This window comes from Protopterus annectens, chromosome 9.part0, assembly GCF_019279795.1.
Source record: "Protopterus annectens isolate FY-2018-M chromosome 9.part0, PAN1.0, whole genome shotgun sequence".
NCBI lineage: Eukaryota > Metazoa > Chordata > Ceratodontiformes > Protopteridae > Protopterus > Protopterus annectens.
This window is the reverse complement of record NC_056743.1, coordinates 438,808,976-438,836,390: the sequence shown is the minus strand read 5'-3', so window position 1 is coordinate 438,836,390 and position 27,415 is coordinate 438,808,976. Positions and strand designations below refer to the sequence as shown.

General features: G+C 37.9%; 1 protein-coding gene across 2 annotated transcripts in view; it reads right to left on the bottom strand.

Annotated features, from left to right (window-relative positions):
• Positions 1-27,415, bottom strand: part of POLB (DNA polymerase beta) — a 3,382,694-nt gene that overhangs the window by 462,892 nt on the left and 2,892,387 nt on the right. For both annotated transcript variants that reach the window (XM_044082977.1, XM_044082976.1), the window contains one exon: positions 17,693-17,754. In XM_044082977.1, the coding sequence (XP_043938912.1) occupies positions 17,693-17,754 (62 nt within the window). The remainder of the gene's footprint in view (positions 1-17,692; positions 17,755-27,415) is intronic.

The following is a 27,415-nucleotide window of genomic DNA, read 5'->3' as shown; positions in this document are numbered from 1 at the left end:
GTAGATTGTCAGGGGCTTGAGTACAGAGTTTAAGCTTAAGTAAAAGTTTTTTTATTGTGGCAGTGGGTATGGGGGAGAATTTTAGGTTAGAGCTGTGTGCAGGACTGTTTTATGAGATGGTTTGGTCATTAGCGATCTTGGTGGTGGTGGTGTTAACCACAGGAAAGGTGGTGGTTAGGTTAGCTATGGTGTCAATGAAGTAGGAATTGAAGAGGGTGGCAAGTTCGGTAGAGGTTTTGTGTGGGTCAGGGGATGGGTTGCTTTGAGAACCTGGATGCAATAGATGGTTGATGGATGAACAGAAATTTTGGGGATTATTTTTATGCTGGCTTTGTAGGTGGAGGTAGTGGGCTTTTTTATCACTGGATTATTAGAGTTAAGGTTAGGTATAAGAATGATGTTGTCGGGGGAGGGCGAGGATGGTGGCAGGGAGCAGGTCCAGCCCCCACAGTGAGAAGGGCAGAAAAACTATCAACTTAAGGTGAGGAATAAGCTTTGTTTTTCTGCCATGATTTCCAGATTTTATCTCTTGTGGACATGACTTCTTTGGTGGATTTTGAGAGCCAGCTTGAATGGTTATGTTTTATTTGTTTTTGACGGGTGGGTGCTTGCTTATTTAGGATGTCTAGTAATGTTGAGTTAAAGAACTCAACAGCCTCATTAAGTGGCAGGGATTTGAGGCATTCCCAATCTACTTTAGCTAAGGTTTCATTAAATATGGATAGTTGGAACTTAGTCAAATTTCTGGTTGATTTGTATTGGTGTTGCCCTGGGGTTAGGGTAGGCTTGTGTAGGACATATGCTGGGTGGTGGTCACTAATGGTATTAGGCAGTATGCCTGCAGTGATGATATTGTCAGGGTGGGACACTAATATCCAGTCTACTGCAGAGCCCCAAATGTTATTTTTGTGGGGTCTGGTGATGTCTTCAATTAGTTGGGAGAAGTTGTAAAGATTTATGTTTTTTGTGGGATTGTCATGGGCAATGTCTAGCCTATCAATGTTTACATCACCTAAGATGATGGTTTCATTATCTGTGTTTTGTGAAGTCCAGGCAAGTATGTTTTCAAATACTGGTATGTTGTTTCCTGGAGGAATATACAGAGCAATTATGCAAATGTTTTTATGGTTGTTAAATTTTAATATAGAGATTAGTACTTCGGCTGGGGAGAAGTTGGGTGTTGGTTTTGAGTAGGGAATTAATGTATATTTGCTAGGGAAAAGTATTGCTACTCCTCCTCCTCTCTTGTTCAGCTGATCGGCTCTCAAGCATGAGTAACCTGTGGGAAGAAACTCGGTGTCTTTCACATATGATTTCAACCTGGTTTCGGTAGCTGCTACAATATCAGGGTTGTTTTGTGAAATCCATGCCTGGAGTTCAGGTATCTTGTTTCTAAGGCTTTGGAGATTTATGGTTGACAGCAAGCGAGATTTGCTAAGTTTGCTAGGATGGGGAGGGTTAGACCTGGGATGGGATGTACATCACCACACTGGGATATAACGCTTTGCCAAATTATGAGAGCTATACTTAGTTTTTTTTCTTGAAAATGGTATAGTTGCTGCTGGCGGTGTGATAATGGGGCTGTCTGTGGAGAGGTAGAACATTTACTTTGGATAGTACAGAGGTATTAACTGTGAATAAGCTAGGGTGGATGTTTGAGTAACTCGGTAAATGTGGGTTATGTGTGGTGGTTGTACAGGTGGATGTAGGAGGTATGTTGAGTATCTGGAAGGTTGTTATTATTATTAGGACAGAGAGCATAAGTGAGAGCATAGAAAAAGTAGTGAGGGACATAATGGTGGTTGAATGTAGTGTGATAACACTATATGGCCCTATTTAGAATGGGTGGGGAGGCAGATTAGTTAAGAGGTAGGGTATGACTGTAGGAAATAATTAAAGAGGTTATAGGATAGGTCAGGGGTCTGCAACTATCATTATCAAAAGAGCCATTCTGGCCCCTCTCCCACCAAATAAAATTCATCAGGAGCCACAAAATCTATTTGACCCCTAAAATGAAGATAGTGTATACAATTTTATATGTAGTTATTATACTAAATATAAAAGAACTAAGTTTATAAGAGCAATATTTAAAATCTGTCCCCATTTTTGTTTCTTTGTTGGGATTGCTCGATTGCTCTGTTTGTGTGTATCATATCTCTTGACCTCTTACAAAAAGAAATCTGGGCAAAGCCATAAATAATGGGGCACAAAGGCCCACAATAGGAAGACTTTTTAAATATTGCTCTTACAAATTAGAAAGTTGATAGAGTAACAGAATTTGCATTAGCATGAATTTCCTAAAGGGTACTAAGTCTGAAACTCAAATGTGTGTATTTTTTCTGACTTCAGTCCACAATGATTTGCCAGAAAACCACAATTTTATGAGAAACAGACCAAAAATATGAGGCAAAAGTCAGGGCATTCCTAGAAAATCTGCACAGTTGAGAGTAACTGTTTGTGTGTGTGCCTAGAAAATGCATGTTAACAGAAACCATGTCATTCTAACAAGTTTATAAGTTTGCCAATAGTAGATCCAAACAGGAGTCACCACACGAAAAGTCAAGTAAAACTTTCTTTATTATTCCATAAAACCACACAAGCGCTTTCACGTAGGTTAACTACGCTTCATCAGGTGTAAATATTAAAAACAAATGAACCATCTTTATACTTGGCTTTTAGGCGGGAAAACCAGATAATTAGAACACAATTAAATACCAATTAAAACAATTTATGTTGTACTTAAAGCGGCAATAGTGCAACATTAGGAAAATGGTATGAATACATATCTAAACCATTCAATGGCAAAAATGTCAAATGCTCTTTTAATACAATATATTGAGTGTGTAACACATAAATCACAATGTCAAGAAAAACAAATGCAGCACAGGATCATTGTTGTTTAAATGAATTAAGGCTAGTCTGTACTAGCTTGCAATTTGTTGCCACGCTCTTATATATAATGTAGTATTATACGATTTCATACTCGTTATCCCAATAATGTTATATTCCTCTAACAGGGAAAATTTAATAACAGATTAAAATTATTCGATATTTAAAAACCAACGAGTCCATCGTTTAAAGCTAGATCACCTGACCACATAACATCTGCATGACTCAAAGAGTAAAGTGCCTCACTAGACCAATTCAAACTGAAGAAATAACAGTAAGTCCCTCAGACAGACTAAAAACAGTTGTCAAATAGCCTTCCGATCTAAGACATTTAAAAACCAGACATCATTCATTAATCTCACTAACACACAATGTCCCTAGCACCCGCCGGCCATTATGGTTAAAAATTACTCAATAAATAAAAAATCTAAAAACAAAAACAAGAGCATTTACATTCCAACATTACTCAGAGACAAAAACGAAAGCTTCCAAGTTCATGAGCGTTCATATGCAGGATCGCCAAACTCTCAAAACAAGTAATTCATTCATATCAGGCTCTCCAAATGTTTGTCACTCACCTATAAAGCTACATCGCAGAATATCTGATAACCGTGCCTGGCGGATAAACAAACACCATATCTTGACCTGTTAAAAGGAGGTAGTTTTGCTACCAGTTGACTAAAAAGGTTTAAAACACCCCTCAGTTACAAAACAAATCGGCATTTAAGCCTCATCCAGTAGCGTCGCTTAACCGGCTCCATTCCAGATGATCAACCAACACCTATAAACTAATAACTATTGAAAAAACTGTAATAGCAAAAGCCGCTCACCATAGGATGCATCATCCTTGCCATCCGATCATTCCCCACAAACAAAACAAACCAAAACAAGGCAAGACATGAGCAATCCAATTCAGAGATGTTCGTGTTCAAAAGTACTAATAGCCAAAACAGATTGCTCATACATCTGACGCTCTCAACGCCTCTCCATCTAGCATATATGACTGCAACCAAGATATTTACCAAAAATACTACCATATCTAAACTACTAGATTCTTAACTACTAAATAAACTGAACAAAAAACTACATACAATACCTAAAACAAATTGATAATCAAGATCAATGTCAAACAAATATAAACCTAATTAAACCTAAGTTTATAAGTTTATAAGAGCAATATTTAAAGTCTGCCCCTATTTTTGTTCCTTTGTTCCCCTTTATTTGTTGCTCTGTCCAGATTTCTTGTGGTAAGACTGAGACGTAATGAAACCTTTCAGGAGATGCTGCTGCTGCTGTCAGTGTGTGTGGAATGCATGGCAACAGAAACCGAGTTAGTCTAGCAAGTTTATAACAGGAATATTTAAAAGTTCATCGCTTGATCACTGTAACTGCGGTGGTGGTGCTGCGGTAGTGTTGTCGCCTCACAGTAAGACATTGTCCTGTTCGATTCTCAGCTAGAGTGTCTTCTGTGTGGAGACATACGTGAATGGGCGTACCTTCATTGAAGGTTGTGCATCAGGGCTGGCAACTCGGCACGTAAAAATCTACTGCCAGTCATTAGCAGAGCGAAGTTCTGCTGTGGCAACCCCTAACCGGGAAAAGTCGAAAGACCCAACAACAGCATTGCTTGATCACTGTGTGTCTCTATGTGTGTGTGTGTGTGTGTGTGTGTGTTGTGCGGTACAGTGGCCACTATTTTTCAAAGGTACAGGGAGCCACTGCAGAGGGGTGGAAGAGCCACATGCGGCTCCAGAGCCGCAGGTTGCAGACCCCTGGGATAGGTGGAAGTGAGGTGTGGGAGGTGTAAGTTTAGGTATAAGAATGATGTTGTGGGGGGAGGGCGGGGATGGGGGCAGGGAGCAGGTCCAGCCCCCACAGGGAGAAGGGCTGAAAAACTATCAGTGTAAGGTGAGGAATAAGCTTAAAAATATCAGTATCTAAGAAAAGTCTGACCTGAGTAGCTGTGGAATACTTTAAATAATTATCACTGCAAGCACAGAAACAGGGTTGTTTGGCCATTATGGAGAGAGTTGTGATTAGTATAGAAACTATAATGAAAGTAAAAGCAAAACTTTACCAAATTAAACGGTAAATGCTTGGGACTGGAACACTGTGCAAGTATAAGGCTGATTCAAGGTATTATGGCCCAATCTAGTGAAAACTGGCTGGATCCCTTCACTGTTGTTGTGCATACACCTTTAAGCCTCAACACTTTACAAAAACTAAATTGTAATTCACCTATTACAATAGAAAAGCTGGAGGGAGTCAGGTTCTTGTTTCCCAGAGGTTTTACTTAGTTAAGACAGCCAGCTTCAGTGGTGAAGGTAGATATTGCTTTATAGTCATCATAGGTTAGGCTATACTAGCTACTTATGCTCAAGGTCTTATTAAGCCAGCGGTATTATCCCTAGAGAATTCAACCCCCACCTTTGTGTTTGTAAGGCAAACACCTTAACCATTAGGCCACCCTCCCAACCCATATTAACTTTATGCAGTTAATCCCAGGTTGGGGGTGGGGGGGGGTCACGCAGGAAAGAAACCTGTGCAAACTGAAAAATAAAGGTAAATAATGAAGAATTAGTGCAAAGGTTACAAGAATGTGAAATGGAGAGCATGCAAGGAATAGAGATGGAGAGTAAAATTAATTATATTGCATACATTACAATTAAAACTGATTATATTGCATACAGTATCAGCTCTGTAAAAGCACAGACTAACAGCAGTAACATGCCTCTAAGTCAAGTGATAAAAGCTGCATAATTCAACAGTGAATACACACAGGATATAATGCACAAAGCAAAGTATGGCTGTTCTAGGACAATAATTCTAGAGTTATGTTATTCAGTATGAACTAACAATAACATGAACTGCATTCACTTAGCCTTCTATAAAAGCAGTTATAAAGTCCAGCCTGTAAGTCTTCTAAGGACAGTAGCATGCCATAGGAATGTTTACAAATGTAATCAGAACATGAATAACCTCTGCAGAACAGTTAACAGGATGCCTGGCAGATATTCAACAATTAAAGCTCTACCTTCATAAAACAAGATAAAAATAACAAGCAGTTTGTAAGTTAGAACATTAGCTAGCTCTCAAAACATATAGGAGTTCTGAACAGCAATTACAGCTTAGCACCATCAAATACCTCAGTATTTAACAGTAATAACCAAATAAATCAGCAGCTAACAGTAATAAGAGGACAGTAATGCAAAGTAACTTACTGTGCAGGCACAATGAACAGAGGGGTAGGGAAGGTACAACAGCTACAGGATGAAATGAATGAGAGTTAGGTAGTAGAGAGTTGGATTAAAGATGGCACCCTAGGAGGGGGCTGATTAATGAAGATAATCAGTGGGTAGGGGTGGGAGTAGCAAATAGGGAGAATGGAGTAAAGAGCAGCCATAACAGGATTAACCAGAAACCAAAACTCTCACACAGGCTCTCACACAGTCAATGCAAAACATACCTCTCAACCGTACTGAATTCCTTGGAATTTCCCAGTTTTGAGGCTAAAATAATGGGGTGCAACGAATTCCTGACTAGCCCTTTCAAATCATGATTTTTTTTTTTATTTACAATTTTTTTGAGAATGTTGATGTCATTGCCCATCGCCAGCATATTCCGCAATGCCATCAACGTGCAGGGGTGTGCATGATGATGGCAGTGTTCTGAGACCTAACCTGACTGCCTGTAAAACAGCTTTAAAAATGAAAAAAAGTTGCTTATGAGTGCAGGCCCGCCCACGACTTGCAGCACATGGATGCATGTTTTGGAATTTTTTTAAAACAGTGGACATGACTGTTTTTTTAAATGCTGACCCTTTTCACTGGCATTGCCTGGCTTTGGAGGCACTGGATGTTAGTAAAGTATTAAGCATATGATGTGACGTAATATAAGCAGGCATTATTTATGTGTAGTACCATAACTTTTTAACAAAAGAAACGATGCAGAACTTTAATATATTAATCTGAATGTATCGTCAGTGTATGTCTGCTTGCTTGAATGAAAGCAGACGTGTGCGTGTGTGTGTGTGTGTGTGTGTGTGTGTGTGTGTGTGTGTGTGTGTGTATGTGCATGCCTGTGTCTATGAAACAGTGAGTTACACCGACAGAACGGTTTCAGCCACAGTTCAGAGGTTTGAATACCTCTCGACCTCGTAGCAAAGGAAATCTGGATAAAACCTACATTGTAAAGTTGCTTGAATAACAGGGCTTGTGCTTAGCATGTATTTTCTGAACCACACTTTTGTTTGGGGGCAGGGATTAAGATTTATCAAGCAGTAGCAGCAGCTCAGAGGTTTGCATACCTCTTGACCTAGTCATTGAAGAAATATGGATAAAGCCTAAAAATTGTAAAGATGTTGGAATAACAGGATTTGTGTTTAGCAAGCATTTTCTGAACCACAACTGTGTCTGTGGGCGGGGACTAAGACCGATCAAGCTATAGCAGCAGCAGTTCAGAGGTTTGCAAACCTCTCGACCTCGTACCTCAAGAAATCTGGATAAAGCCTAAAACAAAGGGGGCACAAAGGCTCACGAGTAGCAACAGATTTTAAACATACTTCTCAATCTCTCAGAGCAAGAAATCTGTACAAAGCCAAAAATAATAATGGGACAAAGGCCCAAAAATAGGGATAGATTTTAAATATTGCATCTATAAACTCAGATAGTTGCTAGAATAACAGGTTTTGCATTATTATGTTATTTTCTGAGGGATATGAACTCTGAAATTCAAACGTTTGCCATTATTTATTATTATTTAGTGACTTCAATCTTCATGTTGGTATCCCACAATCCCACTGGAGTGTGCAGGGTTACATGATTATGTATGTATATTTTATGTTAATTGGCATTCTGATTTTTGGCCAGTTGTACATACTTTTCATGGGCCTTTGCCAAGATTTTTGATGTTTCCAGGTTTAAAGGTATAATGCACACCTCCTGTGGAACTGAAGACTCCAACTGTAAACAAGTTTTCTTGCCCATCAAATTAATAGGTCTAAGAATTTCCAGAAACCTTTCGTATATGGACCAGTACTTTAAACTAACAGGTTCATAATACTATATCTATCTAGTTTTATATATATATATATATATATATATATATATATATATATATATATATATATATATATATATATATTCTACTACTGGATAAAAAAGGGGTTATTGGAATCCTTTTTTGTTTCCACCATTTTTGGTTGTGGTACTTTAAAATAATCAAACATGTCCAGATCAACATAACATTGATACAAAAGAAGCAGCAAAATATCATACAGTCTAGTACATTTGCTATGAATAAAAAAATAAGTCATGCCTTACCATAATGTTACATTTGTGTTGTCCATCTTTCACTTATCCTTGACTGTGGGTTCGATTCCGTGTCTCAGAACAGACTTGGACTTTATTACTGCTCGCGCCTTCCAAAAACTCTTGAGCTCACCTTTACCCATAATGCTCCTCTCAGAATTACCTCAGATCGAGTTTGCACAAAATAGTGATAGACAGGAAATAACAGATCAGAGACCATATCTGTATTCATAAAAGGAAATTCCCATATCTGTATTCATAAAAGGAAATTCCCATATCTGTACTCATAAAAGGAAATGCAATCTATTGGAATAGATCTGTTCCACCAAAAACCTGAAAGGCAGGGGGGAGGAGGGGGAGAATATCAAAGATAAGTGAAGATGGATAACAGAGATGGAACGCTATGGTAAGACATAACTTCTTTATCTGATGTTGTCAATCTTCACTTAATCCTTAACTGTGGGGACAGACTCCTCAGCTACCTAAATCTTGGAAGGTCTCAAAAAAGTTTATTCCTGAGCACCATCAATCCAAATAATGCTCAAGCCCTAGAGACTATATCCAGCTTGTAATGAGTAATAAATGTATGCGGGGATGCCCAAGTAGCTGCTGCATGGACATCATCCATTGGAGCTCTGGAATGATAAACTGTAGAAGTGACTATTATTCTTGTAGAATGTGCCTTTACAGGGCCTGGTAGTTGCACTTTCCTTTTTTATTTTTTAATAAGTGAAGGTTCTACAATCCTTAAGCCGTTTAGCAGAGTAACTTTAGAGACTAGTTTGCCTAGAGTAGTTGGAGAAAAAGAAACAAACAATTGGTCAGATTTTCTGAATTCTTTTGTTCTGTGAAGGTAAAAATGTAATTGTCTATGAACATCTAGCAAATGTAGACAATATGCACCTCTGTTTGAAAAATTTGGAAAAAATACAGGAAGTTCTATGGTCTAGTTGATATTTGTCTCAGAAACTATTTTTGGTAGAAAGGCTGGATTAGTTCAGAAGGACACCCTGTCTTTATGGAAAATTAGGTAAGAGGACTTGCAAGATAAGGCTTGTAGTTCTGAAAATTTCCTAGCAGAGGTAATAGCAATCAAAAATAAAGTTTTTCAAGATAAATACTTCAAATCGCAATTTGCAGTTGGCTCGAATGGGGAATATATTATGGACTGCAGTACCAGATTCAAGTCCCAAGGTGTGGAAGGATCATTTTATGGAGGTCTGACTATTAGCGTTCCTTTCAGAAAAGCTTTACAAAGTTTGTGGGACATTAGAGCTGTACCATTAAACTGTTACGAAAGCTGAAAATTGCACCTGTACCATTGAGGACACTCCCGTATGGAAAAGTGATGCTAAGAATTCTAAGACCTTATCAACTAGTGCAGAATATGGGTCATTATTATTCCCTGTAGCCCATTTTGAAAATTTTTGCTTGCTGTTGTATAATCTTCTAGTCGAAGGTTTATGGCAGGCTAGAACAATTGGCTGAACTGGGGCAGTCAGACTAGGATGCCTGGCAGTCATTGGAAAGTACAGTTGTGTACACCTACCATAAATGTAGATGTTGTGTTGACTGTGCTGCACTGTTGGTCATAACTTGCTCCTGCCTGGGCAGCCAGCAGAGGTGTGACCAGAAATCCCAAAGTCTGTCCGGCGTCGGCTGTACAAGCTAGTACCCTGACGCCAGAACAGCTCTGGAGGGAGATTATAGTGCTTGGAAAAGGTATGCACAGAACAAAGAACAGTCTTCAAAGATAAAACAAAACAGGAGGATCAGAACTGAAATGAGCAGAAATAGCAGAAGCATGAATCTTAATGGAAATACCAAAACGTTTGAAGGCTAGAAGGGCATTTTCCTTTTCAGATTGATGTGCCAGTGTTGTGGTCCTTTGTCCCACTTCCCTTCTGCTGAATTGTCTAGAAAGTGTGCTCCCCAAGAGGCGTCCGTGTCGTGGTTATTTGATGAGTAGGTTGTTGAGTAAGCGAAAAGGCTCCTCGTTTAAAAAGCATACCCTGGACCACCAGAATCAACAGAAAAATGCAGGAAGCCATTGCCCAGAGCTCCGAATTTCCCTTGCAGAGTGAGCTGAGGTAGCCAGGTGCTGATGCTGAAGAAGCCAGCGTTGTTTTTTTTTTTTCTGGAGAGAGGCCCCTTAAGGTTGTATTTTAAGAGGGCTCCCAAGAATACCATTTGTTGAGAAGGGATCAAATGTGACTTTTTGTGTTCACTGAGAATCCCAGTAGGAGAGATGTTGAAAAGAAGAAGCTTTCTGTCTGCCTGAAGATAAAGCAGCGTCCAAATAGGGGGTAAATCTGATCCCTGAAGTCTGCAGTAAGCCACTACTGGTGCCAGGCAAACCTGCCTTGAACCTGAGGAATTTCCTGCGTTCCTGCCTGATGGGAATGTGTAAGTAGGCTTCCTTTAAGTCCAATGTCACCATCGAGTAAGCATCTTGAATTTTGGAATTTCCAAAGGTGTTTAACACAGAAAGGTCCAGAATAGGTCTCCATGAGTTTTGTTTTCTTGGAACCAGAAACAGTCTTGAATAAAACCTTCCATCTCCGAGAGGGACAGGCTCTTATGCTCTCATGGCCAGACCTTTCCCATCCTCCGAGTGGAACAGGCTCTATGGCTCTCATGGCCAGAAGAGCATCCACTTGATTTAAGGCCTCTGACCATTGATGTTTTCTGGCAGAATCCAAAGCGTGAGCCCTGGGCAAAAAAAATGAAAGTGGAATTTAACCCTTTAAAATCACGTCCAATACCCATCTGTCCTCATTAATATGAGTCAATTTCTGTAAAAAGAGACAGTTTTCCTCCATCCAGGTGAAGGGGTCCTGTAGCCCGCGAGAGAGAGTCATGAGTTTGCTTTCTTTGAGATTGGGATCTGTCTTCTCCCCTTCTAGGTGAAGAAGCAGTCCATTGTCTAGATCTGTAAGAGGCCTGACCTTGACCACAACCTCTGGGCGTCTATATCTTCCCCTTTGAGCCCTGTCAGTCAGACGGGAAAGGACCAATTTTAGAGGGCCAATTCCTGGAAAATCTAGGAGGCTGAACTTGCAAGAAATCTTTTACAGTCTGCATAGACTTTGCCTTTTCTTCCATCTTTTAATAACTTCCTCAGCCTTGGATCCAAAAGAACATCATGTTGAACAGGGGCATCTATCTATAGCCTTAACCTGTTCAGGGGTAAACTTGTTTCACGAAGCCAGGCATGTCTCCTGATAACAGTACCAGAGGCTGCAGCCGCATCAAAACCACAATGTAAACTATGTTTGTTCACTTGTTCAGTAGCATGCAAGACATCCTGAAGTTCCTTATCCTCTGCACAAGCAGGAAGGGAAACAAGCTTTTGCTTTAAAACAGACAAAATAAATTGCTGATACTTAAACATATAGAAAAACTGGCAATTTAGCCCCCCTTAGACAGGGTATGAGAAGTATATACCTTTTACCTGTCTAAATCCTTCTCAGAGGGAATAGGATTTTTAGAAGTAGCAACCTAGAGCCCTGAGAATAGTTTCGGGATCCCAGAGAAGGATTTTAAATAAGAATAAATGAGAGTCAGGAACCCTATAAAATCTATCAGGCTTAGAAGGAGCAGGAGGCATGGAATCAGGATTCAAATTAGCCTCAGAAAAGCATCATCTACAATGTCCAAAACAGGAGGGATAGCTAAAGGCCTATGCTGAGGAAGAAGAAGAAATTCCTAAGCCTCTTCTTGGAAGCAGAATACTCCTGTCCTTCCCAATGAAAATGTTCCCTCATCTCATGCAAGGTTTCCCCAAAGAGAAATCCTGAGTCCTCAGCATCCAAATCCTCATATAGGGGAAAGGAATAGTCCTGATCTGAGGAAGAAACAGAAGATACAGAAGCCTGGTCAGAGGAATCCAGAGTAACATCCTGTCGAGGCCTTTTCTCAGGAGGGGTGAGAACCCCTAATCATTGTAAGCAAATCTTCAGCCATCTTTAATAATTGCTTCTGTGTCCTGGGGAGTAGATCAGAAGCAGCTTGAGCAGGAACTTTAGACTTAACAGGAGTCTTTGTCTTTGCCTTTGAAATTGTGATGTGAGTAGGCCTGAAAACCCCAGAAGCCGGGTACCTGCACAGCGGTTCCGGACCCATCTGGAAGGTCCTGCAGCAGTTAAAATAGTGGGCCTTGATGGCTCCCCAGAAGTCGTATCGGCCATCGGTTCAGAAGTGGCGGATGACAGGGGCTGCAAAAGCCTCACTGGCGACAGCCGAACGGACGCTGGCTCCAGCTGAGTCCTGTTTGGACCTCGGAGGCCTGTATTTCTCTCTTCTCTTTTTTTGAATTCGGTGTGTCCGGCGACATTCTATAATGAAAGCGTCTGCCAAAATAATTTGAACCTGGCACAGAACCGACAACAAGAAGCGTTGTGGTCAGGGCCTAAGCAAGGTAGACAGTAAGAGTGAAAATCTTTATGGTATTTTTTGTTCCCACACATACAATTTATTAACTTTTTCTGACATGGAGGAACAAGAAAAGTAAGAACGGACCGACAACAACAAAAGCTGCTTTCCACCGGCAAGAAAGACTGGGAGCACCCTACAGTTATGACTGCAACAGTGAAACACGAAGAACATCTGGAGGAGCCACACAGTGAGCTTGAGATTCTGAAGATTCAGATGAACAAGCCCCTGTGGATTGGACAAGAGGTCTGGAGCAGGGTCCAGAGTCCAAGGTCTCCGAATTAGATAAGACCAAAGGAAGGGGAACCATATCTGTCGAGGCCAGAATGGCACAATGAGAATTATCCTGTTCTTCGACCTGCTGGCTTTCTTCAGAAACTGGGAAATAAGAGGTATTGGGGGAAAATAAAGAAGACTGGAGGGCCAATCATGAAGGAGAGCATATCTTGGTGGCTCCCCTAGTGGGGGGGGGGGATAAAGCAAATAACTACAGCACTTGTTCTTCAGGGGGGGATGCAAAAAGATCGCAGCAGGGCTGGCCCCACTGGTGGAATATCCTTTCCATCACCAAAGGATTGAGAGATCACTCGTGAGGCATCAGAATGCACCTGCTCAACTTGTCCGCAAACAGGTTGGAGTTCCCCGCAATGTGCATTTCAATTAGGAAGCGGTTGGATGAAATTTCCCATTGATATACCCTGAGTGCTTCTCGACAAAGAGGGTAAGACCTGGTTCCTCCTTGTTTGCTGATGTACCAAAGAACTGACATATTTTCTGGATCACAATTGCTCCCACGGGAAGGGTTTCTTGGAATACTTGCAACACCAAAAGCACTACCCTCATCTCTAAAACACCGATGTTCAAATTGGCCTCTAACTAGGACCAAGTGCCTTGGACTGTCTTTCCCAGGTACACTGAAAATGTGATATACAAAATGATTTTATTCTGTGTGTAGGGATGAAAATGTACAGCAATTTTCAACAGATAAAGAGCTTGAAACAGTGAATAAAAACAAGAAAGAAGTTAAATATAATTTAAGTAGAGAACAATGGAAAAGTCTATTAAAGTTAAGCGAAAATAGGGAATTGGTGTTTAAACCATCAGATAAAGGGGGTAAATTAGTGGTGCTTCATTACAATCAGTATCTGAATATGTGTTATGCTCATTTTAAGAATGTTAACGTTTATGCATTGGTGGAGCTGGGATGTTATCAAGAAGCAGTAATTAAATACAAATAACTGCTAATGAAGGGGTTAAGACTAAAATATTTCTCAAGAGGATGTATATAACAAATTAGCAGTTAAAGATAACACTATGGCATACTTATTTTGTGTCCCTAAATTACACAAAAGTTTAGCGGATCCAGCAGGACTTATCATACTCTCTGCATGCAGTTATTTCACACATAACTTAGCTCTTTTTTTACATTCCTACTTGAAAGAAGAAGCAGAGAAGCTAAAGTCTTATATCAAAGATTTCTTTGATTTTTTAAAGTAAAATCAGAAATCTAAAGTAGAAGGAGGACACGTTTTTCATTGTTATGGATGTTGCCAGTTTATATACAAACACTGAACATGTACATGGCTTAGAAGAAATATTATTTTTTTTTTTTATAAGGACTTGCCTAAAACACATTTTATTATTGAACTAATACATTTTTTGTTTAAATAACATCTTTGAGTTCAATGGGGAACTTTACAGGCAGCTTTGTGGGACAGACATGGGGACAGGTTTTGCCCCCATGTATGCAAATCTTTTCATGGGCATGTTTGAAAACAAATATGTACATAGTAATGAATTTTTTAGGAAATATGTCATAAGTTATTAGAGATTTACAGATGATTTAATATTCATTTGTGAAGGGCGGTGAGAAGAAGTGAATACATTTGTGCAAAAAATTCAGATAAATCTCTATAATATCAAGTTTGATGGAATACAGACAGGTGTTAAAGTAAACTTTCTTGATATAACTTTGCAAGGCATTAATGATGGTAGAATACAAACAAGTTTACATAGAAAATTTGAAGGGAGTGGCCATATACTGCATGGGGAAAGCTGTAACCCTCCCCCCCCCACACACACACACACACACTGTTAAATCTAGCCCCTATGGGGAATTTCTGAGAATAAAAAGAATATGTAGTGATAGAAAAGAGTGTGAGAAGGAAATAGAAAAAAGCAGCACACATGTTTGTAACTAGATGTTACAAGGAAACAGTGGTGGAAGAAATAAAAGGAGGGTAGTACAACAAAATAATACTAAAAGCAGGGTATAGCATGCAAGGCAAAGTACATCAACAGGATAAACAAAAATATGTTATGTGACCAAACATATAGTGTTTACAGAAGTTTTAATAAATCTGGTAAAATAGCATTGGGGTATTTTAGAAAAAAATAAATTCTGTAATATAAGAGCAAATGAGTAAGTATCCCATGTTTTCTTATTCAAAAGGTAGAAGTAAGTATAATAGATTTCTTGGTGCATGGGTAAGTATCCCATGTTTTCTTATTCAAAAGGTAGAAGTAAGTATAAGAGATTTCTTGGTGCATGGGTAAGTATCCCATGTTTTCTTATTCGAAAGGCAGAAGTAAGTATAAGAGATTTCTTGGTGCATGGCAAGTTTCAGCTGCCTGTAGGTCATAGGAGTTTGGGGGTAGGTGCAACAGGTACTTTCCCTTGTGGAAAGTGCAGTTGTTGCCAGTATGTAGTAAAAAGTTTTGATAAAATTAATGAAAAAATATTTTACATGCAAAGGGACATTTTCCTGTGACAGTACTGGAATAAGTTATGGTTTGAAATGTCCCTGTGGTAAGGTATACATGGGGAAAGTAAAAGAAGTTTCAAACAAAGTTTGAAGGAACATGTTAGGGATGTTAAGAAGGGCAAAGAAGAAAGTCCTGTTGCATTGCATTTTAAAGAATGTCACAGTGGAAATATACAAGACTTACAAGCTACAATTTTGGGGCAAGTACAACAAATGTATGACTTTGATATTAAAAGACAACTTTGGAAGTTAGAATCTACTTTAATTCTGAAGTTTAACACTTGAATTCTGTATGGAATGAATCGAACGTCATTGGAAATGTTTTCTTTAAATAATTTAAGTCTATGATTGGTTAATTATTTGTAATCATGCTATTTAAAGATAGAATATGTGAAGTAGGGATATACTCTGTAAAGGCCAAAGAGCCGAGGCACTAGAGGAGTCTGCATTTTATGCTTTGTATTTGCTGCTAACCGGATTTTATTGCATCCAGTGTGTGCTTATTTTACCTGTTTTGTGGGACTACATTGTAGATCTACTACTGGACTGGACTATAATTTTAATAAAATATAAAGGTAATCACTGGCTTCTTTCCTTGTGTGGTGGGCAGCTAATATCAGTTTTGGATTTAGAAGAAGCAGATATGGCCTAAGGGCCTGGTGACTGAAGCTGTGGCAAATAGCACAGTCTCCTTGAAAGTGCACCGAGCCCAAGCAGTTGACACAGAGAATGTCCTGAATTTGGCAATTTCCTCTCATACTTCTAGCATCCTTTGAAGCCAGAAGTATCCCTAGACTTCTATGCCATAACAAAAGAAACACACACGCACACACGAAGGAAACGTAAGGTAAGCTTAAGTTTTTTTTTTGTAAAGTTAGGCAGAAGAATGTACCAACAATGGTAGGGAAGATTTAATGTAGAGGTAACTAGAGGAAGAATACCACTAAAAATGTTAAGGAAAGAGCCTAGAGAGGAGTTGGGCAAGCGAAATAAAGACAGAGAACTAACTAATAAATGTTTTCAAAGAAAAAACACTTACAGTTTAAAAGAAATAACTTTGCTCGAGAGCTGACAGGAAAAACCCGTCTGCTGCTAAAAGCAGCAAACGAGATCTGAGGTAATACTAAGAGGAGCATTATGGGTAAAGCCGTGCTCGAAAGTTTATGAAAGACGCAAGCTGGAATAACAGCCGAGTTGGTTCTGAGCTATGGAACCGAACCCACAGTCAAGAATTAAGTGAAGATTGACAACATCTGATGACAAAGTTACTTGATTGTAGCTGATGTCATCCACTACCAATTCTTTTGTTTTGGTAATACACTAAATTAAATCCACAACAATTTAACTATTTCCCTTGTCTGCCTTCATGAAACAAAAGTCAGGCATTTTTTCAGATGTTTTAATGCTCTTCTTACTTCCAAAGTGTTGAAATACTTAATGTCAGGTCTACCATTTATCAAACATGTAATATCAGCATCAGAAGCATCCATTAGCGTAGACAATGTCAGTATCAATACATGTTTCTTTTGTCATTTCTGACAGTCTCAGAAAGGTACATCTCTTAAAGCATACTGCAAATTTATTAACAAGAAGTACTTTAAATATCACAGTGAATAGTGAACAGAGCACAGAATGACATACTAGGACAGCAACAATCAAAGAAGACTCCAGACGCATGGCAATAGAACAGACACCCAAAACTACACTGTCAGATGGAGAAGGAGACCTTGGTTGGCAGCCACATCCCTAAGAATTGCAATATTCAATATAAGCTCCAGGAAATGAAACCCTGCTCAACTACTGGTGCTGTTACAAGGCTTTAATTTCTAACCAGATCAAGAGCTAATTTAGTCAATGTTTTCTTACAACTTGGATTATATGTTCTTAAGCATCTTGGCTATTATACCAAGAAGACATGAACACTTTTTACTACTAAGCCTTATTATACTGTCATGCTTAGTACATTATGGAATATGCCGCGGTGGTGCAGTGGTAGCGTTATTGCCTCACAGCAAGAGGTTCTCCCATTCGATTCTCGGCTGGAGTGCCTTCTCTTGGAGTCTGCATATCCTCCCCGCGGTCGAGTGGCGTTGGAAAGACATGCATGAAGGGCGTGCCTTCGTTGAAGCTTGGTCATCGGGCTGGCACCTCAGCACCATAAAAATCTACTGCCAATCATTAGCGGACCAGAGTTCAGCTGTGGCGACCCCTAACTGGGAAAACCCAAAAGAAAAAGAAGAATTAACAAAAAATCTGTTTGTCATTATTAAATTGGATTATTAAAATCCAACTTACCTTATATCAATGCGTCTGTGTAGGTAATCAGTATCTTTATCACCTGCTAACTGACATACTCCCTAAGAAGGAAAACAGAAGTATTAAAAAAAGTGAAGTGTTCTAAACAATAAAAGTAGGTCTGTTCTTAAAGACATAAAATTCTAACACAGTAAGGGAAACAGACTCAAAAAATCTAAAACAGTAAACTCTAGTTAACCGGAACTCAAGCAACCAGCACTCTAAAGCAACCATAAAAAAAAATTGAAGAAATACAGTACAATTTTCATGTGTTGCACTTTCTGTCCCCCCGCAGAAACATACCTTACGTTTTTAAAGTTTTAAAAAGGAAGACAGGAATAAACTCCCTCTCTCCCCAAACTAAGAACAAGTCAAACCAAACAAATAGTATAGGGTGCAGTATTAGTGAGGCCTAGTTTTAATAGTAACTCTCAAGCAGCCAGAAACTAGTTATCCAGCATCCACCAATCCCCATGGGTGCCGGTTAACTGAGAGTTTACTGTACAAATGACTGCATTTTAATAACAGCATCATGTTCACTCTTAAAGAGGATAGTCTTGCCTACATTAGGGAATTATTATGATTAAAAACAGCACCTTTCCAAGTATTGATTACAAACATTTACACAGCTCACAACGCTGACACTCCTGAAATATTTGATCAGTAGAAGTAATCCCTGCCTTAAAGAAAGAATCTTACTACATTATCTCATTCAAACCTATAGGGCCTTTTCTGTATTGTTTCAGTTAACACCCATAGCTTCTTACTGCGTCCAGTCCCTTCTTGAGTCTGACTTTTTAATTAAGTGACTTAACACCTTACAATAGGCAGTAGTAGAAAGGGCAAGGATTTATTAATAAAATGACACTAAGACTGTTAATCTAGGATATCCTGCAACAGAAAAGCTTAGACTATGTTATGGTTTTTAAGTTGATTTTTTTTAGAAAATGCTCTGGAATGCACGATTGTGTGTAGGCTGTAAGAGGTGCAACATTTCACACCACGTATGAGGTAATGAGTTATGACCCTGTATAAAGGTAGAAGTTCAATTAAAAAAAATATTTTCATCCAATAGCTTCTCTTAATACTTGCGCAAAAGTGAAACAGTGTAGTCTATCTTAATCTGGTTTCTTGAATGCTATTATCATCTTAAATGAGAGACAAAGTACAGCTGTGTAAGTGAACTTACCATAACAGCAGATGTATGAATACTTCACTACTGCAGTAGCCTAAGCTATATGGGATGTTCTGCCAAGGAATGGACTATCTGGCCTGCTTTCAAAGATTTAGGTATTTTTCCACATTTCCCAACCACTATACACCTTGAGGCCGTCAGTAAAAATACAGTAGCTAGCATGCCAAAAGATCACAGCTTTGTCTCAGGAGATGGAGGTGAAAGCTCTGCCAGATATGGGTAAAAAGATAAAATCCCACACCATGGCACAAATACATCAAACATAGGGGGTAAAGGGAGAGTGCAGTTACTACAACAGTGATCTACCAGAACATCTACTGTTATGGCAAGTTTCATTACACAACTACACTATAATCAATATTAGATCACCCTTGCAGTAGCCTAAGCTATATGACCCAAATTACACAGCTCAGAAATATGGAAGGTAGAAGGATTAAAGTCCAGGAAACCATGGGGGATACTTTTAGCACAGCCTGCTTTTGACCTATAAAAACAATAATTTAGTTTGCAGTGCTCAGTAAACTTGCACAGAAGACCAAAGATGCTTTCTCTGGAAAAATTTCTACAGTCCACCCCTTTTTTCAAAAGGCTACAAAAGTTGCCGCATTGGTGACAAAAGGGACTCTGATCCTGCCTAGCAATGTCTTGTTATGGTTAGTGTAGCAAAAAGAAATAGTATAACACAACCATTTAGAAACTGAATGTTTAGATACAGGTTGCCCCTTACTCTAACATTCATAAAAAAAGTAAATAGTTGATCTGAGTTCCTGAAGTTTTTTTAAACACCTTTATTAAATTATCAGTTAAGACATAGATACACAAACATTAATAGAAAAGAAAACAAACCATATTAACATTTTTGTTGACGTGCATTATATACTACATACAAAACCTTTTTCTGTCATTCACCCCAACATATATAAATTATTCAGTTCCATGCCTTAAACCTCACACCTACCACCATACCTCCCAACCGTACCGAATTACTCCGTTTTTACCAAGTTTTGGGGTCCAAATGAAAGGGTGCCACAATTCACAAGTGGCACCCCTTCATTTCCGATTTTTTTTCTTTTTCGCGCTTGAGCTGACGTCAACACATGAGCGATGACGACAGTTCTGTCAGGGCTACCAGCCTGTCAGAATTGAGCTCAAGGAGCTCACTTCATGCACGTATTTCTGGCTGGCCGCTCTGCAAGCGGGAATGGCAACAGAATGACTTGGGAAAGGCATTATACGATTTATTCCAAATGGAGGAAGGCAACGACCAGGATTTATAAATGCGAGCGGGAATGGACTTGCAATAAGGTATTGTAGTTTATGAATGAATTCCACAAAGAAAATGAAGAACATGGCATTCTCAAGAATCTTTCTGCACAACTGACCACATGATTTCAGTATTGTACTAATGTCAGTGGTGTTTAAGGGTACTGGTAATGATTATTTAATGATTATTGCTATGGTAACCTGAGTAGCTGCTTACTTTTCCAGCCACTCTTAACTCTTAGAATATGTGCGTACAGCTTCACTACTTTCCAAAGAAGGCAGGCTAGCAATATATTTTTTAATTTACAACTGCAACTCCATTTGCTATGAGTGCATTCTTTTAAGTCCAACTACATATTTGCAGTTTATATCTGTGCAATTATCTTTTCTTCCCTAAGTTAAGTAAAAAACTAGTGTAAATCCACTAGTCAGAGTAGGTTCCAGCACATGGTATGGACTTACATTATCCTTGATATAAATAAAAAAGCTGTCGCTGGAAAACACACATACTTTAATAAGACAAAGCACAAGCCACCTGTTCTTTCATGCAGAAACTTTCATCAGATATTTATTTTATTAAGCTGATTTTTTTTTTCATTTTTGGGTAAAAGTGCAGCCAGTGCAGTGTCATTCTTGTGGCTTTTTACTATAAGTACTCAGAAACAAAACTGCCAAAGACACATACATCATCCTCATTATATAAAATATGAAGTAAGGAAATCTATGCATGGCTTTTTGAGCAAGGCACTAATGAGACAGCAGGAAAATGCATGCAGATGTAAGATAGTACAGTATGGCAGAAAAAAAAAGATAAATAATAAGGAAAAATACAGCAGTTGTAAAAGTAGCTCTTTTACAAGTATTTTGGAAAGTAGATTGTGCATACTTCAGCGTTGCTTTCCTCTATTGTAGGCCAGCACCTAATACTCGTGCAACACCTTTGGCTATCAATGATCACAGTCTGCTTCTGGATCACATTCTTCAGGAGGACAGCTTTCCCAAAAATCTCTATCTATTATCTGGTTATTTTGAAGATAATTAATCTCCATTCGCCTTTTTTCCTGACATCAAACCACAAATCTGACAACCACGCCAAAGGAAGCTCGGGAAACTATAAAATAGAACTTTTAAAACAATTTATTGTAATTATTGGGGACGGAAAGCATTTCAATAAATCTTTTTAAAAGTTCTATTTTATAGTTTCTCGAGCTTCCTTTGGCATGGTTGTCAGATTTGTGGGTTGTTTTTACTTGATGTGGTTGATGACTTTTAGAACGTTGTATTCATAAGCTGATCAGCACCTTCATGGAAAAGAGAATTCACTGTAAGTGCAGTATCTATGGAGTCAAACCCACAATATTATCCAGTTATGCAGAAATAAATCATGCAGGAGGGAAGGAACCTTTCAGGTAGAACATACCAAAACATAGTACAGCTACTTTATAAACAGGTAACTGTGTACAGCAACTAAAGAGAGAAACATAGTTGATTTTAATTAACAGTAGAATCTGCCATGTTTCTTATGAGCTTAATCACTGTTAATATAGTCCAGTTAGTGATGTCAGTGTTTATGAAGTCCATGTTCTCACTTCCTGTCCTCACCTGTGAGGGAGAAGATCCGTAGTCTCACTAAGAACTATGATTACTCAATTTCTGACATTCTGAAACATTGAATGTGGCCTTTTGTGTAAAATGTAGCATTATTTAGCTAGTGTATTTCTTAATACTACATTGTGTGTACAATGTAGTATTAAGAAACTCACTAGCTAATTTGATTTCTTGTATGTAAAACATTCTTTGCTAAGATTTACTCTGATCAAATAGTGTGTGTGTGAAATGGCCCCATTTTAATAAATCTGGGGGCTAGAGATACTCAGGCTCAAACCCTGTACCTTGGGTACAGGGTAAAAAGAGCCTAAAGTCCCTAGTCACCACCACTTGTGAATTTGTCCAGGTTTTTTGTGCTAAGAGGTTGCGAGCTATGGTGAGAAGTAAAAACTGAATTTGTATTCCCCCATTATTGGCTTTGTCCAGGTTTTTTGTGCTAAGAGGTTGCGAGCTATGGTGAGAAGTGAGAACTGAATTTGTGTTCCCCCATTTTTGGCTTTGTCCAGGTTTTTTGTGCTAAGAGGTTGAGGGCTATGGTGAGAAGTGAGAACTGAATTCACTAAATGATAGCCATTTAAGTTTCAGTCTTCCTATCTTTCAGAAAGCTGCTGATTTGGCATAGTGGTATGTTGCTCTGACTGTAGTGCACAGGGTCCTGGGTTCAAGACTTGCCAATGAAATGCATGGTGGCAACACATTCTACTCTAGCAACTTTCCAAAATTATACAAGCAATGTTTAAAATGTGTCCCTGCAGGTTTTTGGCCTTTTGCCCCCCCCCCCCAAAAAAAAAAATTGAAAATAAGTGCAAGATGCCTATGGGCTTACACTACTGTCATTCTATTTATAGTGTGGGTGCGAGTAGACTTTTATGATGGAAATGTTCTGAATTGGGCACTTTTGCCATTATTGGTTCATGCATTTTGTTTCACTGCCTGCAGTACAGCCTACTGGAAAAATGTTCAAACAATAAATTTAAAATGCACTCTGTCTAACAAGTGTGCTGTATTATACAAGGAATATAATTTAAGTCAGGAAGGTGTATCAAAGAAAAGAGCATGTGTATGTTTCTTGTTTTGTGTGCAAGGGGCCAATGATTTGAAAACAGCCCAAAGGTAATCTTTATCCACCAATGGCCACATGCATTTTCTTTGGATGTGGTGTGGGTTTCAATGCTGTTTCAATGAATGTGTGTTTCAAGAGCAGAGAAGTTTGAATGCCAAGTCTATTTTCATTGTGAGACAGTATTGCTTTGTTTAACACATGTCTATTAGTATGTGTGCATTGTGCTGTAAAATATAAAAATAAAATCCAAATAATCATTGTAGCAGTAAAGCAGTATGCACACACTAGTGTTTATGGTAAATGGGGCAAAATAGCCAGATAATGGGACATTGGAATGGCTGAAGGGGGACTCTGGTGCCATATTTTGGTTGTCTATTCTTCAATTTGCATTTGAAAGTTGGTATCCCACAATTCCACTGGAGTGGGTGGGATTACATAATTATGTATGCAAATTATATGTTAATCAGCATATAGATTTGTACCGCTTTTTCATGGGCCTTGTCCAGATTTTTAATGTTTCCTGGTTGAGAGGTATGCCTACCACTGAACATTATTCTGCATGTATTGTTCCTAAAAATTCCATTTAGTTCTATGTAATTTGCTCCTTCCATTTCTAAAGATTTCACCTTGAGTTCTTTTGTCTCTTTTTCACAATATTCAGTACTTCAGTCACAACTGGTTTAGATTTCCATTTTTTATTTTCAAGTAATCACTTTTTGGCAGCCAAAAGCATTACATTTACTAAGGCCTTACAAAACTCAGATCCTGTGTCCTAGCTCAAAAGAATTTCTTTAGTTAGAGTCATTTGCTCCCTCAACATTTCTGACAAGAGTGCTCTGTGAGGAATTTTTTTTAAATCTGCCAGTTTGTTACACCCTCATAAAACATGTTCACAGTTAACTCTCTTTTTCACATAACACCTCCATCAATTGCCTGAGAAAAATTCTCTGGAGTCTGCTTGGGAAATAAAATACCTGTATAAATACTCCCAAGGAAAATTCCCTAACCTTCTAGACTCAATTGGTTGCATACTTGGGAGCCATACAGATGACCCCCTCACTGTTTCTTTGTAAATTGCTTTTCCACTCCATAACATCCACTCACTGATTCTTATAGTTATCAGGAAATACTTTACATGATCTAATAATTACCCCTTTTTTAACTGCAGCTTCTGTTACAGACTCATCTAAAAACTCTGCCAGAGGTACTTCCAAGATGGCTGCACACTGATCAACAGCATAAATTCAGCACCCCCAGTGTGGAAACAAACTGAGAAAAAAGGAATGCCACTGATTTTTTTTTTGTAAAATTCAGTTACTGGCTAGTAAATATACTGCCTGGATGCCAGCAAAGAATAAATTTGGAAAACCTGAAAGAAATTCAACTATGGTCAGCAAAAAGCAATTCAAGCTTCAGCTTTGGTTCAACAGATGGCTTCCAGTAATTTAGCAAAAATAAACTGAATGTACTCAGATGTGATTAAAATAAATGAAACACATAACAAATGTATCAATTAAAACAACAAAAGGCTGGAAAAATAGAAGAAGCTTTAACTAGCCATGATGAAATAACAAAACTGTGAAAATCAGAGGCTGACATGAAGAAAAAAGCTGGATGAATATGAGATTTCTCAAGAAAAAACTGCTTAAAAATAGTAGAGTTAGGAGACAGAGTATGCAGAAAAAAACAGATTTTCTGCTGTACCTGAGAAACTGGAAAGAACATACTGTATTACTTTGATGAATTTCAGGTAGTCATCCAATAGAGGTTGTCCAATTCAAAAATCTCAGCCGTTCGCTTCAACAGTTTATTAAAACACACAGCACAAACAATATCGGATTAAGCGCTTTCATCTCTTGTCCAGAGACTTCATCAGAATCAATTACCAACAAAGTAAGTTCATTTAAATAGTCACTCTATTGCAAAAGCATCCTCTTCATTAGTTAAATATACAATTAGTAAATAGTACATTCACAATTAAAGTGCACAAGCTCTACTTGAAAAACAACGTCACATCCTGTTCTATGCATTAGTACCATTACTTAAATATATTTCCTCAAACTAAAAACAAAAACATATTTTGCTCATTACTATTGGTAGTACAAATGAATGAATAAATAAATATATACTATTATATAATAAAATAAAATATATATATATATATATATTGTTAATATATTGTAAAATAAGAAATATGTACTTATATATATATGTGCGCTATCCTAAAATCATAAAATACTTAAAATACATAAAATACCAACTTAACCATAGTATTACTTATATTGTTTTATAATTGTTATTGTTGTAATAGTATGAAACCCCCTATATAAATTTAATGTCTTTTAGGGTCCAAAGCTTTCAATTTAAGAACTGGGGTAATGGATAGATGGTCATTGAGGCCACAACAATGTATAGCATCTAACCTCAATTGTCAAATTAATTCTCGAAACTCCAATTTTGTTTCCCAATCACCCCCTCTTTCTTCCAATAAAACTTCTTCCAATACCCAAAATCTAAACTCCGTTTGCTGGCAGTTCAATTTGTGTCTATATAGGGCATTATGCTCATTCATTTTATCTATGTCTCTAATATGTTCATATATTCTCTATCTAAGGAATCTCTCCATCTTGCCTACATAATATGCCCAACATTTAATACAGTAAGCAAGGTAAACCACACCCTTAGTGTAACAGCTATAATATTTCTTGGCTTTCATTGAATAGTTTATGCTTGCAATGCTTAATTCTTTAGTACCAGCCATAAATGTACATTGCTTACATCTACCACATTTAAAGGTACCAACTCTATTTGCTGCTCCTCTAAGTGTCTCTTCTTTCTTTTGTTCATATATTTCGTTCAAATTCCTATTTCTTCTATAACTAATTCTTAAGGGTCTAGAAAAACAATCCACATTAGATGGTATCTTTTTAAAAATGCTCCACACTATGTTAATACATTTCTTCAACTATATTATATTATTACTATATGTAAGTATTAAATATGGATTAACTTTGTTGTTTTGTTCTTTGGACAATTCAGTACTTTGTTCTCCAGTTCTTAATCCACTATTCAGCAATGGTTTATAAGCGTCACCCCAACCATGAATAATGGCTTCTTTTATTGGGACATTAATTCTATCAGGATATCCCCTATCTCTAAATAACTCATGAACAAAATTTATTTCTTTCAAAAATTCTTCCTCATCAGACATCATACGAGCTATACGAACCATCTGTCCTTTTCAAAAAGGACGGATGGTCACAATCATAATGCAAATATGCATTGGAGAAGCAGTCCTTGCGATATATTTTGTATTTGTATTTTTTATTATCATTATCTTTTGAGATTGTGACATCTAAATAATTAGCTTCTATACTGTCACTCATGTGTAAACTCCAAGAATTTTGTAGTTTGTTTCAAATATTCCATACATTTTGGAATCATTTCTTCACTCCCCTCCCAAACAATAAAATATCATCCAGGAATCAGTAATATCCCCGGATATATTTAGAAAACAATGTTCCAAATATGTACTGCTTCACCCAATATAACATGACTATGTTGGCATATAGGGGAGCACACACAGAATCCAAAGCCACACCATGCAACTGATGGTATAGATCACCCTGAAAGTGTATGTAGTTGTACTTTAAAACATATTTTCCAATACCAGCATATATTCATCAGCTGTTAAAAAGCCAAATTCAGTAATCATTTGTTCAAACCAGTTCATTCCCACATTGTGGGGAATAACTGAGAACAAATCTTTTACATCTATTGTTATAAAAATAGCTTCCGGCAAAAATTCTGATTTTCCTATTTTCTCAAAAAAATCCCAGGAGTCAATAAGTATATGTTCATAGCCCTTATGAAACCTCTTGATTTTATTATCAACATAAATGGCCATAGGTTGTGCTTTGGAACCTCTAGAAGTAACAATGGGCCTCATAGGTGGATTTTGGATCCCTTTATGTATCTTGGGGATCCCGAATATAGCTGGAATAATTGGATTACTAACTTTAAAGTATTGATAAAGGTCCATATCAATAAGCCCTTGCATAAGGTTATCTTCTAAGATGAGGTCAATTCTCCTATAGGAAATATTCACTTCATTTCTTGAAACTAGAGAGTAACATGTAACATTGTCAGGAATTTGTAACATTTTGGCCGTATATTCTCACTGCTCCATCACACCTCCCCCTTTGTCAGGTTTCATTATACGTATTTTTTCATCATTCCCTAACTGTGTTAATAATCTATTTTCATCCACAGACAAATTGGAATGGTTGTTCCTATTACTATAATAATTAATTCTAACTAATCCAGTTAGACATATTTCAAAATTGTGTATGTCTTGATGTAATGGGGGATTGTAGGTGCTTCTCCTAGTCAAAGCCTTGTTCCTATTCAATTCCTTGGGCTTGTTCTTAAATAAATGCTCCAAGTTTAAACTCCTAGTAAAAAGTTTTATATCTATCAAAATGTCTTCTAAACTAGGAGTCATGGCTGGTACAAATGAAAACCCCTTTAAAAATAAAGAAAAATAAGTTTCATCTATCTGTAATTCCGTATAATTATAAATAGTAAAGTTCTG